Here is a 15,826-nt window from a genome sequence, read left to right as displayed (position 1 = left end):
CTCAGCACACTGTTTTTGAGTAATTTTTATGATGTAAAGTTCATAAAGTTAATTAACCATTTTAAAGTGTATAATGTTGTAGCATGTATCACTGCCTCTTCCCTTTTATGGCTGAATATTGCCTTTAGGATGGACTGGACTGGTTGGATCTCCTTGCAGTCCAAGGGACTCTCAAGAGTCTTCTCCAACACCACAGTTCAAAAGCATCCATTCTTAGGCACTCAGCTTTCTTCACAGTCCAACTCTCACATCCATACATGACCACTGGAAAAACCATAGCCTTGACTAGATGGACCTTTGTTGGCAAAGTAATGTCTCTGCTTTTGAATATGCTATCTAGGTTGGTCATAACTTTCCTTCCAAGGAGTAAGCATCTTTTAATTTCATGGCTGAAATCACCATCTGCAGTGATTTTGGAGCCCAAAAAAGTAAAGTCTGACACTGTTTCCCCATCTATTTGCCGTGAAGTGATGGGACCAGATGCCATGATCTTAGTTTTCTGAATGTTGAGCCATAAGCCAACTTTTTCAGTCTCCTCTTTCACTTTCATCAAGACCATCCTAAAGGAGATCAGTCCTGGGTGTTCATTGGAAGGTCTGATGCTGAAACTCCAATACTTTGGCCATCTCATGTGAAGAGTTGACTCATTGGAAAAGACCCTGATGCTGGGAGGGATTGAGGGCAGGAGGAGAAGGGGATGACAGAGGATGAGATGGCTGGATGGCATCACCGACTCAATGGACATGAGTTTGGGTGAACTCTGGGAGTTGGTGATGGACAGGGAGGCTTGGCGTGCTGCGATTCACGGGGTCGCAAAGAGTCGGACACGACTAACTGACTGAACTGAACTGAATGTTGCCTTATATGGGTATATACCACGTTTTTGTTTATCCATCCATCTGTTGATGTACATTTGGGTGGTTTCTTCATTTTGATTATTGTGACTAGGAAGCTGTGAACATTTGTACACAAGTATTTGTTTTAATTCCTGTTTTTGGTTCTTTTGAGTATATACCTAGGAGTGGAATTATGGTAGTTCTGTATTTAACATTTGAGGAACCATCACCTGTTTCCCTTGGCATTTGTACGATTCTGCATTTTGACCAGTAGTGTAAAAGGGGTTCCAGTTTCTACATATCCTCATCAACACTTATTTTCCTTTTTTTTTTTTTGGTTTGGTTTAATTTGGTTTTATTATTCCAATCCCAAAGAAAGGCAATGCCAAAGAATGCTCAAACTACCGCACAATTGCACTCATCTCACGCTAATAAAGTAACACTCAAAATTCTCCAAGCCAGGCTTCAGCAATTCGTGAACCATGAACTTCTAGATGTTCAAGCTGGTTTTAGAAAAGGCAGAGGAACCAGAGATCAAATTGCCGACATTCACTGGATCATCAAAAAAGCAAGAGGAGTTCCAGGAAAACATATTGACTATGCCAAAGCCTTTGACTGTGTGGATCACAATAAACTGTGGAAAATTCTTCAAGAGATGGGAATACCAGACCTCCTGACCTGCCTCTTGAGAAACCTGTATGCCGGTCAGGAAGCAACAGTTAGAACTGGACATGGAACAACAGACTGGTTCCAAATAGGAAAAGGAGTATGTCAAGGCTGTATATTGTCACCCTGCTTATTTAACTTGTATGCAGAGTGCATCATGAGAAACGCTGGGCTGGAAGAAGCACAAGCTGGAATCAAGATTGCCGGGAGAAATATCAATAACCTCAGGTATGCAGATGATACCACCCTTATGGCAGAAAGTGAAGAGGAACTAAAGAGCCTCTTGATGAAAGTGAAAGTGGAGAGTGAAAAAGTTGGCTTAAAGCTCAACATTCAGAAGACAAAGATCATGGCATCTGGTCCCATCACTTCATGGCAAATAGATGGGGAAACAGTGGAAACAGTGTCAGACTTTATTTTTCTGGGCTCCGAAATCACTGCAGATGGTGACTGCAGCCATGAAATTAAAAGATGCTTACTTCTTGGAAGGAAAGTTATGACCAACCTAGATAGCATATTCAAAAGCAGAGACATTACTTTGCCAACAAAGGTCCGTCAAGTCAAGGCTATGGTTTTTCCTGTGGTCATGTATGGATGTGAGAGTTGGACTGTGAAGAAGGCTGAGAATTGATGCTTTTGAACTGTGGTGTTGGAGAAGACTCTTGAGAGTCCCTTGGACTGCAAGGAGATCCAACCAGTCCATTCTGAAGGAGATCAGCCCTGGGAATTCTTTGGAAGGAATGATGCTAAAGCTGAAACTCCAGTATTTTGGCCACCTCATGCGAAGAGTTGACTCATTGGAAGAGACTCTGATGCTGGGAGGGATTGGGGGCAGGAGGAGAAGGGGACGGCAGTGGATGAGATGGCTGGATGGCGTCACTGACTCTATGGACGTGAGTCTGAGTGAACTCCGGGAGTTGTAATGGACAGGGAGGCCTGGCGTGCTGCGATTCATGAGGTTGCAAAGAGTCGGACAGGACTGAGCGACTGAACTGAACTGATAGCCATCCTAGTAAGATGTAAAATGGTATTTCATTGTTATTTTGATTGGCATTTCTGTAATGACTAATGATATTGAGCTTCTCTTCAAGTGCTTTTGAGGTATTTGTATACCTTCTTTGGGGAATTACTTATTCAAGTCCGTTGTCCATTTTTGAGATAAGTATTTCTTTTTGTTGTTGGGTTCTGCAAGTGCATTATATGTTCTGGATATAGATTCTTATCAGAATTATATTTGCAAGTATTCTTTTCTAATTCTGTAGGTTGTCTTTTCATTTTCTTGATAGTGTCCTTTGCACAAATGGTTTTTTTTTTTTAATGAAGTATAGTTTATTATTATTATTTGGTGCTAAATCCAAGGTCAGAAAGACTTTTCCCTAAATTTTCTTCTGACAGTTTTTAAGTTTTAACTCTTTTATTTGCATCATATTTATTTTGAGTTGATTCTTATATGTGGTATGAAGTAGGAATCCAATTTCATTCTTTTGCATGTGGATATCCAGTTGTCTCAGCATCATTTGTTAAAGAGACTATTCTTTCCTGTATTAAAATGGTCTTGGCACCCTTCTCGTGGTCAGAGTTAAAAATCAATTGACCAAAGATGTATGGTTTTATTTCACTACTCGGTTCTATTCCATTGGTCTATTTTTCGTTACTTTTGTGCCAGTACTACACTTTTTTGATTACTGTGCCTTTGTAGTAAATTTTGAAATTGGGAAATGTGAGTCTTCCAACTTTGTTTTCCATTTTTAAGATTTTCTTTTGGCTATTTGGGGTCTTTTACAATTTCATATGAATTTTAGGGTCAGCTTTTTCCATTTCTGAAAAAAAAGGGGGATACTTTGATAAGGATTTCACTGAATCTGTGCATCACTTTGGGTAGTATCGTCATCCCTTGGTATCTGCTAGGTTTTGGTTCCAGTATCCCCTGCAAATACCAAAACTTAAGGATAATCCTTGTACAAACAGCATAGTATTTGCATATACTCTTCACATACTCTCCCATATATGTTAAATCATCTCTAGGTTACTTGCAATACCTAATACAACGTAAATTCTATGTAAGTAGTTGCTGATAATGGCACATGCAAGTTTTCCTTTTTGGAACTTTCTAAAGTTTTTTTCTCAATTTTTTTTTTAAGATTTTTATGTTTTTTACCTCAGGCTGCTGCATCAATTAAATAATTTCAGCAGAAAACACCCTAATCCTGAAAATGCTCCAAGTCAGGTGAAAGCAAGGCAAGCCACTGTGCCAGTCCTTCAGGTAGCTGCCTGAGAGGTTGAAACCCATAATTACAATTCTTTGTGAGAAAGATTTGTATTACTCTCTCTGACAGGAGATACTTAGGCAGACAACTTTGGAGAAGGCAACGGCAACCCACTCCAGTACTCTTGCCTGGAAAATCCCATGGACAGAGGAGCCTGGTAGGTTGCAGTCCATCGGGTCGCCAAGAGTCAGACATGACTGGAGTGACTTCACTCTCACGCACTGGAGAAGGAAATGGCAACCCACTCCAGTGTTCTTGCCTGGAGAATCCCAGGGACGGGGGAGCCTGGTGGGCTGCCGTCTATGGGGTCGCGCAGAGTCGGACATGACTGAAGCGACTTAGCAGCAGCAGCAGCTTCTTTCTTCATTAAGCCTTGCCCTAGTTATTTTAAGTTCCTTACTGGATTTTAGAGTTCCACAAAAGTTGATTTTGACAGTATTCATGAGCTCATTAATTACTCTTTTGGAAGGATGTAACCCTAGAGTTCCCTACAGTGCCAGAAATCCCTGATGTACAAATTTTTCATAATCATGATATATCATTAGCCAGAAGGAAGGAAATTGGGGGGGGGGGTTTAGTTGATTTGTGGATATTAGAGATTATTTTCATTTGGACATGGTGGTTGTATTTGAGTTGCTCATGGTGCCTTCTGTAGATGACTAGTGGCAGTTGGAATTGTAATGTGTAAATTCAAGCTTGGAGCTGCAAAGAGACCTTGGAATCTTCTCTTTGGAAGTTACAGAAAATGAAAGTGATTTCCTTGAAGTAGAGGCTAAGTCCAAGCATGGCATCTTGGGAAACACTTTGAACTAAGGAGTCATTGACTTACTCTTTCAGCAGACATTCCATTTGCTCCTGCTACTAGTATAGTTACTGCTAAGTGCTGGAGAGACAAGGTAGTAAAATCCAGTTTACTGCCCCAGGAAACTCACTGTTTTATTAAGTTTTTTTTTTATTAATAAAACTCACAGTTTTATTAAGATGGACAAGTAAGCAAGTAAAAATGCAGTTTTTATAACAAGGTTTACAGGAGCCCAGACAGAGGAACACAAGAATAGTAAAACAGGTCAGTGGGGAAAACAACAAACTCTTGGGGAAATTAAAGAAGGAGAAATTGTTTTAGAGAGTAATCTGTGATCTTGGTTCTGTATAGAGAGCTTGAAAAGACTTGAGGACTCTAAAATGGTCTGATTTGCTGTGAAAAGATGACAGCTGTAAGTAATTGAGTAGTTTTGGTGGAGATGAAGGACCAGATTATAAGGAGTTAGGAGTGAGTGAATGGCGAAAGAGTTGAAGGAAAAAGGGAAGACAACCTTTTAAGAATGATGTAGTTAAAAAACAATAGCAGAGTTGTGTAACTCTGTTCCGGAATAGAAATAGAAGTGATCTAAGTGTTTTTCTAGACTTTGGGAGTGAGTGGGAGGAAAACACATCTGGATGGCCAAGAGTCCCAAAAAGAGGCAGGAAAGATGGTATTAAGAGTCCAGAAGGATTAGAGGTTGGGAACTTGGCAGAAGAAAAAGAGTAAGGGTAATGAGAAAGAATTTTGAGATAGAAAGTATTTGAGAAATTTTACCTAAGGATGCCTTAGTTTTTTCAGTAAAAGGAGAACACAAACTCATATGCTAAAGTTGCTGTAGCATACATTTACGATGATAGTACCATTTGGTTATTTTTTTCATTCTTTTAACAAATATATATTAGGCATCTCCTGTTTACTAAGACATTGTGTGAGATCCTTGGGATTATATCTGTGAACAAAGTCAGCAAAAATCTCTGCTGTTTTGGAGTTTATTTATATGTGAATTGGGTGAAGACAGATAAGCAAGTAAATTGTATATTATTATAAAATAAGCATGAAGTAAATAGAGTAACTTGAGTCTTGGAAACTAAGAAAGCAAATGGGAGGATTACCCAGACATAACTAAAGTTTTATATTGCATATCAAATTGTAATTTAAGTTACTATTTAATTTCTATACAGCTAGTTATAGACTCTTAGTTAATAAAGAAGAACTTGGGTTTGCTGGAGGCTTTATGTATTTAGATTGTAGATATGTAGGAAATAATACTTACATTTAAGAGACAGTTTATTAATTTTAGGGCAACTTTAGAATGATGCTATACAATTACTTCAGGGTCTTTAACATGAGAAAAGAGAATTTATGAGGGGGGTCAAAAGTAACAAACTTGCAGTTATATAAAATAAATAAGTCATGAGAATGCAAATGCAAAGAAAGAAGAGTGACATGGAGAGGAGGAGGGAGGGTAAAAAACTTAGTTACTGAGTTAAAGATCCTTTTGTAATGAATGAATTGGTGTTTTTTGTTTTTCATTGTTTTATATTCTCATTACCCTTTTTTATTTAAACAGGCATTGGAAAAGTGAAAAGAAAACCTAGTGTGCCAGATTCTGCATCTCCTGCTGATGATAGCTTTGTTGACCCAGGGGAACGTCTCTATGACCTCAACATGCCTGCTTATGTAAAATTTAACTATATGGCAGAGAGAGAGGATGAATTATCATTGATAAAAGGGACGAAGGTGATCGTTATGGAGAAATGCAGTGATGGGTGGTGGCGGGGTAGCTACAATGGACAAGTTGGATGGTTCCCTTCAAACTATGTGACTGAGGAAGGCGACAGTCCTTTGGGTGACCATGTGGGTTCTTTGTCAGAGAAGTTAGCAGCAGTCGTCAATAACCTAAATACTGGGCAAGTGTTACATGTGGTTCAGGCTCTTTACCCATTCAGCTCGTCCAATGATGAAGAACTTAATTTTGAGAAAGGAGATATAATGGATGTTATTGAAAAACCTGAAAATGATCCTGAGTGGTGGAAATGCAGGAAGATCAATGGAATGGTTGGTCTGGTGCCAAAAAACTATGTTACCATTATGCAGAATAACCCATTAACATCAGGTTTGGAACCATCGCCTCCACAGTGTGATTACATTAGGCCTTCACTTACTGGAAAGTTTGCTGGCAATCCGTGGTATTATGGGAAAGTCACCAGGCACCAAGCAGAAATGGCATTAAATGAAAGAGGGCATGAAGGTGATTTCCTCATTCGTGATAGTGAATCTTCGGTAAGTTGGTTTTCAAAGGTAAATGGAAATAGAGCCCTGGATATTAAAAAAATAAATGGAAGACCAGAGAGGTTTAGTGGCTTCCCTAAACATGTGAAGTTTCTGAGTAAAGTCAATGTTCTTTCCAAGTATGTTTATTTTTAGTAAAATATAGCCTTAAACAGGATTATTTGGCCTTGTATAGTTCTGTTGGTTTTGCCTTCCTGAAATATTTCTGTTGCATTAAACTGAAAAATGGAGAAAATTAAACACTGACTTTTTCACTGAGAACAACGCGGTAGATAAAACTGGAAAAACATTTCTTAAATTGCATAATTGGTACACTGTCATCCTTATAATAAATGAAATCCCTGAATTTAGAAAAAAATCTATATTTGTTTCTGTATAAATACTTGTTTGGAAGTTGGAATACGCTTTTAGGTACCTCAAAAACCCATTTGAACATGCACCATATTTGGAGGGCATTTACAATAATGATAAATTCTGTTCCCAGAGTAGTGAAACAATAAAATTGTAAAACCATAAAAATTGAATAAGAAAATAGTTATGTGGGTTCTTTTGCATACTCTATAGGATTTTAGAATTTGACAATACTCATTTCCCTTAAAAATGACCTTTATTTTTCCTTGATAAAGGATATCACTATTTTTACATGATTAGTATTAGCTTTGTGTGTATATATCGTGTGTGCGCGTGCACGTGCATGTGTGTAAGGGGTGGGGGAAGAGCGAGCAAGATTGAAATTAATTGAACCGCCTGCTCTGAAGTTCAGGAAATGGGGGTCTGTATGTAACCCCACCAGAAGAGCAGGTGGTTGATGATAGGGAAGAGTAATGGGAATTGTTTTCTGTTAGATGCCTGACCTGGCCCTGGTTTCCAGGACAAGCAGTGGGCAGAAGGGCTAGGAAGGGAGTGACCCTGGAATGGGTGGTTAATAACCATAAAATGTTTCCAAGAAACCCACTGTTTGAAACTTTGACAGTAACTGCATAAGAGGGTGATATAGACTATTCAAAGAAGTGTTAGAATTAAAAAAAGAAAAAACCTAAGAAAGTAGCTTGATTGCAGAATACCTTGTATTTTCTTATAGGTAATTGAGCATAGATATTAGCCAAAATATACCATTATTTTTAGTAGTAGAAATTTTAAAGTAGAGCTCTCAAATAAGCATATTTTGTTTGACTTGCACAGTGTTTTTAATCATTTGAATTCATTGTCAGTATTTAAATATTGGGAGGTTTCAAATAAAAATTGAGACATCAGACTTCCTTTTTAAAATTGGAAGACCTGTCAATGTTGAGCTGTATTCCTACAGGGCAACAGTTGCAGCCAAGTGGCCATGCACTGTTGTTCCCCCTATATAATCCCCCTGGCCCTTGTTTATATTTCTTTCTTCCCCGTTACAGGCATTTTGATTTTATGACCTCTTAGAGTTTACATTAGTTCTCATTTTTGTGTCCTTCATCTTTGAGAATTCAGAGTATATATCAGCTATTCTGTAAGACAGCTACTGTTTGCTACTAATTGAAAAGGGGTGGATGTCTTGGATTTTCTGCTGTTTCTCTAGTAGTTTGAATGAAGAGAAGATCACGAATCAAATGTTAAACTAAAGGATTTGCCATGGTGTTAGGGAGATTTTGGTGTCTTAACTGGTTCAATATTGAATCCTGGCTCTTTTAACTAGATAGATGATCTTGGACAACTCAACTTTTCTTCAGCCTTTATTTTTTCATCTGTAAAATGGTTTGTTTTGAGGCATAAAGGAGATAATTCATGTGAATAATTTAGCATTGTGCCTGGTGTTTAAAGTGCTCACATTTTAGCTGTTATTAGTTTATATAAAAATGCTAATAGATGTCTTTCAAAATGTTTTTTTCTCTTCTAGCCAAATGATTTCTCAGTATCACTAAAAGCACAAGGGAAAAACAAGCATTTTAAAGTACAACTAAAAGAGACTGTCTACTGCATTGGGCAGCGTAAATTCAGTACCATGGAAGAACTTGTAGAACATTACAAAAAGGCACCAATTTTTACAAGTGAACAAGGAGAAAAATTATATCTTATCAAGCATTTATCATGATACTGCTGACCGAAGCGAACTGCTGTACAGTTGTAATTCGTCATGTAATTGAAGACTGAGAAAATGTCAGTCCAGTCATGCTCGACTGGAAATTGCTGTTTCTAACTCTATACGAGAATTGACTATAATACATAAAATATTTTTATTATAATTCAGCCCATATATATATATATACTACATACAGCAAGTATCTGCATAGAGCAGTTCCTTATCCTTGGTCTGTTTTATTGTTTTCTTTGCTCTTCTCTTGCTTCTAATATTAAGGTTTTATATTTTGAAAAAAAGATGCAAATCAAAAGTCTTTATATGAAAGAATGTCTTTATCGCCTTTCCTTTATTTTCTTGTAAGGGCACTACCTTAGTTACTTCTGCAGTGGTTTCTATTCATGTAAAATTATTATATCTATTATATCAACATATACCATATGCTAAAATAAATTTCTTGGAGAGTTAATCTTTTCTGTGACTAAATAGCAATAATAAATGGAAAATTAGACATTATTTTCAGCTATTATATTTGTCACAAACCATTGTAAATACCAAATATGTTGTGTCTGTCATTTTTCAGAATTCATTTGTTTTCAGTTTAAAGCAAACCATATGGGACATAGGTTAGAAAATATATATCTTGTACAATTTAAATTTACAGCTGTTGGAAACAAAAATCTCCAAATTCCTATGAATTTTTTCCCCCACTTCTCTCTCATCTGGTTATTAAAGAGAAAAAAGCATTCTCAAGATATTTAGCTTTTAACTGTAAATGGATGCTATAGTGTTACTTTTTCCCCCTAATGTTATTTTACCAAAGCGTCTAGTTTTTGAGTATGTTATATCTTGTCACTGTGAAAAAAAGCTGTGGCCAAATTTTGAAGAAGTAGGTGACAATGAGATACTTCGTTCTCTCCCTACCACCCCTCCCCCCCCCCAAAATCAGTAATAATCAGGCAAAGTAGTTGTAGTATTTTTATTTTCTTCATTCAGCTTTGAGTTTTATTGACCAGGACACTAAAATTGATATGTATTTGAGGAAAAGATGTGATGTGCTAATGCTTTGAGAAAATTTAAGACACAAAATTACTGATTCTAAAATCGAAGTTGTCTAATTCATGAAATTCTTGATTTTGGTGGTTTTAGATTTATTTTGTTTTTTAATTCTCTAAATCTTCACATCATTTAAAGACTTACATTGCCACTGGGTGGCAGCCCTGACTTCTCCCTCTATGCATCAGGAATTAGCAAATATAAACATTTTATTACAGTTTTTAAAATCTTTATTACATCTGCTTATAAAGCCTTTTAGTTTGTATTTCATTATCTTTCTCAGCCCCACTTTATTTATTAAGATAATTATGAGTAGGCAAGTTTAGTGGAAACAAAAGTCACATTCTTAATCTTTTTTGGCTGTAAAATCACTTGAATATAAATTGAGGAAAATAGTTTTAAAGTAGTTGTAAAATGACTTTTTAATTTTAAACAAACATCTGATGATGCTTTCTTTTTATTCTCTACCTCTTTGTGGATTCCCCTCCATCCAGTCTTCCTTACTTAAAAAATGGATGTTTGTTTAAAAAAAGAAAGGACAGTGATGGGTTCAATTACTACTTTGTATCACAGACATGAGCTATTTATAGCAAACCCTGCTGAGCTGATGTCAAGCATTTTGAAAAAGTAGGAATGGAGCAGCACTGGAAACAGAATGCATATTTCTGTGCTATAATTAGATTTATAATAACTAGAGAATTCGTAGGAGATCCATGTGTGCCAATAATAGCTATTGTGTGCTCTTACTATATGATGGAAACCTCGCTGGGCACTACTTAACTTTGTAGTTCAACATTTTATCAATTTTTTTAAAGTCTTAAAACCAATGTTTACATCAATGACTTTTTTTCTAAAGTATGAATTTTCTAAAGAACTGGAACCATTTTTAAAAACATCTACATAGCTAGCTAGTAGCAGGACTTGTGTTAGAAACCGCTTTTCCTCATTCCTAGCCTGTACACTTGCCTTGTGACACATTGGCCTCATTGTGCCTGTTTTTAGACTAGGAGGAAAGTCCTGGAAAGAGCAATATTACAGAAATTTTCTTTCATCTGTGAGGAGATGCTTAGCTTTCAATTTAAATATTCATAACACACGTAACTGCCCCACAGCCCACTTCCACAAATAACTTCAAATTCTTGGAAGAAGGATTTCGAACTTTATATAAGCTCAGTGACAGAAAGCTATTGTTGCTGTATCTGTTATTTAGTCAGAAGTCCTTAAGTTCAGCTGAATACATATTCACACATATTACACGCCTTTGACTATACACAGTAACACCTGGCACTTTTAAAGATGGTGTGTCACAGATAAAGCACTTAACAAAATCAGAAGGCTTTAGTGCAATCCATTGTAATTGCTGTAAGAATAGAATGCCTAGCTTTGGTTGGTGGAATGATGTCCTCATGGATATGTGGATAGATAAGTTGTCTCCAGCTTTAATGCTTTAATTTTGTCATCTAATCTAGAGATTGCAAGAAGCAGGGCCACTACAGTCTGTGTAGATACATTTGTGAGAATTGCAAAAAGGCACATCTTCCCCTGGCAAGACAGCCACTTTTTTGCTGTTACAAAGTCCAAAACTCACAGTCACCACCCTTCCCCCATCTTGCAAGATAACCCATTTCAGGATACAACCAAAGAGGAATACAGTTCAACCTACAATGCTTAAAAAAATAATTGTTAACATTTTTTAATGGGGTGGGGAGGGGTTTACATAAACAGAGTTTTGGTTTCCCCTGAAAAATGAGAAGCTGGTAACACTGGATTTGAATTTTCACAAGGCATTGGATAGTACGGATGCACCCCATATTTTTACCAGTACATTAAAGATAAACAGCGTAAAACAGTGTTTCCCAACCTTTATCCTGCTAGTTCAAATCTCAAAATGCAGTTACTCCCTGTTTTTCCTGTAACTTGGAGTTTTAGATTTGGAATCTGAAAACTTACCATTTTGCAGAAACATTTCAGTTGCGATGTCCAAATTAATTAGGAATAAATATTACAGCATGCCTTAACTTTTCCACTTTAGTATTTTGCTAGAAGAAAAGGAGATCCTTTGTAGTCTTATCTAGATTCTTTAAATGTTTTTGAATGGTTTCACAATTGAAGTCACTTCTAACATAAAGCAAATTTGATACAGCACAAATGACATCCTCATTTTATGTTTTGAACAGCATCCAATGGACTCTTTGAAAATGCCATATTACTGCTTCTTGGGAAAATCCGTGTTTTTTTCTATCGCGAGGCAAAGTAGGAAAGCTCCTTCTGAAAAACTGGTTCTACTGGCTTCTAACAAGTTTATATGACTTAACTCTCATCTTCTAAACTCTTAACAGACCAGCACACTATGCATACTCCACACCCTAGTTTCTTGCTGTTAAATGACCTAAAACCAATGACCAAAGAACTGAAATACATTTTTCTTGTTTACTGTGAGGGGTTCTTTTGATTTAGAAGTACTAATAAATATAGTTTGCTGAGACTTTAACGAGAACATAAATTGGGCTTAGTGAGGTTTTGGAGAGCAAGAGTTTTTGTTATCACTGGCCCTGTTCACAGAGATAAACCACCATGTCTTTTAGAGTATGTTTGTTGGTTTGAGCACTTACATTATCTTGGATACTTCAGAACTGGCCTGATGCCTACAAAGGATTCACACATTTAGTTTACCTAGCAGATTTTTTAAACGTTCCTCTCAAGTTACTTTTTAAGCTGCTTTTAAATCTCCAGGGAAAGCTGGTCTCTGTATTTTGAAATAGTGTTGCAAATTTTATTTGTAGTTACAGAAGACAAAAAGTACTCAATTTCCTCTCTCCCATGTATTACTGTGACTTTTGAACAGGAAAACAAACTTACAAGTAGACAAGAATAGACATCTCAAGTAGTTTAGATATTGCTTTAAATAGATCTCTGGACTCAGAAAATATATTAAACTCTGTAGAACATTTGAAGATGGCTTTTGGGAAATTATGGAGACAGGTATATTCCAGAATGAGACTACAGAGTCTGTTAAATACTGGAATGGTTATAATTGATGTTTTTTGAGCATCTGTAGAAAAAATTAGTGATCCCTGAATAAATGTCTTTTCTTGGAACAAGTAATGCAAACAGACTTTCACTTGTTTTGATACGTTTTAGACTATAGATAAGGGGGATGGTGTAGAAGACAATTTCATCAGGGCATATGCTAATCACTTGGCGTCAAGATGAGAAAAATACTTTTTGGGCAGTTATATCTATGTGTATAGTTTTGTGTCTGCTTAGGTTTTGGAGATACTTATCCATCAACCAACCATCCAGCCACCTCACCTTAAATAATTTTGCGTAGGTGACAGACCATTCTAACCTAGCAATATGAGCGTGAAGAGAAGGGACACATTTGTCCAAAGCTGTACATTTCTAATAATGTAAAGCCTAATGGAGAAGTTCTATGAAGAAAAGCAGAGCAAGATGAGAGTGAGAGTGGGGTGTTAATTTATGCAGGATGGTCAAAGGAGATCTCATAAGATTGACCTTGAGTGTACTGTGTGCTTCACTTAATCTCTGGTGACTAGCTTTAAACCAGTGAATGAGTGAAAATACAGCAGTCAAAATCATTTGAAAAATTATGTTAAGATCTTCACTGTTACAGAGCATTGTTTCTGGTTTTCAAATTGTAAAATTGAATAAAGTATTTGTTTTATTTAGACATGGAACTTTTAACTGCAAAGTTCTATTTTGAATAAGGCCTGATTCTCCATCTTGAGTTGTTGGGGAGTGTCACATAGAAAAGAATCAGTTATAACTACAGGAAGGAGGACAGTTTGTTGACAGACTTGAAGGTTTTAATTCATACCCGAAGGAAAGAATTGAGGTTAACATTCCTGATGTTTTGCACTGTGGCCAGACAATAAATCAGGCAGGAAATTGAAAAAGTAAAGTATGTTCAGAGGAGGTTGAAAAGGGGCTGTAAGAATCCTGAAAACGAGAGCTGGAAAGTGTGTCAAAGTTACATCTGGAGCAGACTCAGTGGAAGCAGGAGTAAAAAAATCTAAGACAAGGCAAATTCTACTGTTTAAATACCCACTGTGTTACTTGCAGAAGAAAAATAATAATTGAGATGGGGTTACAATGAAATGTCAGATGTGCTGAAACACAGGACATAGACATATTCCTTTGGTTAAAGGGAAGAGGACTATTTTGTGCTAAGTAGAGCAGGGAAGCGTTATTGCAGTTAATTGACCTCATGGTCTGTGCCAGAGCACCAGGACCTACCCTGAGTTTGTACAACCTTAAGAGTTAGTGTGTCAAATTTTGTGCCCTGGGCCTCCCTTGCTTCAGTTTAATCCCAGCACTTACGGGGCTCAGAGGGCTTAGGAGTTTCTTCCTTGAACATCAATTCCCTTTTCCCTCCCAACTGTCTTGCCTTTCCATAAAAAAAAAAAAAAAAACTATCTCCTTGCTTTTCCTTCCATAATCATTCAGGTGGCAAATAGTGTAATGGGAAAACGAATTTCTATTTGTAGACTGTACTTAGGATAGGAAATAGCTTTGTTCTTGCAGTGGTTCCTCTTCAGACATAGATGACTGATCATCTTCAGCTCTGGAATGCTGTGGGAATTAATCTGAGAAGTCCTGGCAGCAGGTTAGAGGATAGTTCGATTTTGGCAGATTGTATAGACCAACCAACCAACCAATAGATCACAACCAACTCATGCGAAGGTATAGAGGGGGAAGTTCCTCAGAGTCAGAAGAAAAAGGCATGGTCAGAGTCAGGCATGTCCAGGCAAGGGGAGTGGCTAGCAGGTGAGGCGCAGCCCTCCAGAAATTCTCAACCAGTGGCATGGCCCATGCAGAGGTTGATGGTCTGAGCTCCTCATTGATTCAAGGGCCAGTCCTGAGATGAACTGTCATTCAAAAGCATTGGTAGCATTCAAAAAGGTAGCATTACCCTTCAGCGCCCCAGAAGTCTGCTGAGCAGAGTTCAGAGTCCTTACAGTGGACTGTGAAGGACTGGCAGGCAGTACTGCCTTGTCAATAGCAGTGGTGGGCAGGGGATCTTGACAGGGACTCATGTCCAGACTGAGCTAAATACCTTAGGATTTCAAAGTCTAGTGGACAACTCTCCTTTCCCTACAGCATAAGTAAATGAGTCTTGTTCTTTCTCCCATTTTCTGTTTACTTACCTTTTCATCCTCAGTCTGTTTTCCTTCGATTTTTCCATCCTTGAGCCTTACCCATGCCATCCTCTCAGTTGGAATGCTTAACTGCAAACGTGTATCTCCTATCCAAATCTTAAGTGGGTACATCCTTGACATGCCATATTAAGGACTGTCCTCTCAAGCCCTTGCTAATCTAGATCATTCATTGTTTTATGTCCCTCATACACATTGCAAGCCCTCTTTTGGTGCTAATTGGGAGGCAGTAAGGTGAGTGAAAAGAACTTGGAGTTAGGCAGATCTCTGTCAAAATTCCTGTCTGTCTAGCTCTGGGGGTCTACAGTAAATTTTCAGGGGTGTCCTCATCTGAAAAGTAGGGAATCAAATCTTAACTTGAAAGACTTAAATCGTATATATACTATATCTATAATGTGGGGATCAAGGAGACGGTGCAGCAAGTGTTCTTGACCGTTATGTTTTTAAAAAACACAGCTAATGCTTATTGTGTACTTAACTTTGCCAAATCCTGTCCTGAATGTGCTGTCTCATATAATCTTCACAACAGCCCTATGAATTAGGTACTATTACAATTTTTTTCCAATTTGCAGAGGAGGACATTAAAACAGATTGCTTAAAAGAGCTGGCTAAAAAAACACAACTAGTAAATGGCGAAGCCGAAACGCCAAACCAGACAGTCTGGCTCCAGAACC

General features: G+C 37.4%; 1 protein-coding gene across 6 annotated transcripts in view; it reads left to right on the top strand.

Annotated features, from left to right (window-relative positions):
• The window catches only part of NCK1 (NCK adaptor protein 1), an 82,152-nt gene extending 67,419 nt beyond the window's left edge, over window positions 1–14,733 (top strand). For all 6 annotated transcript variants that reach the window (XM_070375845.1, XM_005889891.3, XM_070375860.1 and 3 more), the window contains 2 exons: window positions 6,142–6,854; window positions 8,740–14,733. In XM_070375845.1, coding sequence (XP_070231946.1) covers window positions 6,142–6,854; window positions 8,740–8,934 — 908 coding nt within the window. In that variant the 3' untranslated portion in view covers window positions 8,935–14,733. The remainder of the gene's footprint in view (window positions 1–6,141; window positions 6,855–8,739) is intronic.
• Window positions 14,734–15,826: the final 1,093 nt, after the last annotated feature.

This window comes from Bos mutus, chromosome 1, assembly GCF_027580195.1.
Source record: "Bos mutus isolate GX-2022 chromosome 1, NWIPB_WYAK_1.1, whole genome shotgun sequence".
Classification (NCBI taxonomy): Eukaryota; Metazoa; Chordata; class Mammalia; order Artiodactyla; family Bovidae; genus Bos; species Bos mutus.
The sequence above is the reverse complement of the archived record's forward strand: the minus strand, read 5'-3'. Positions and strand labels throughout refer to the sequence as shown.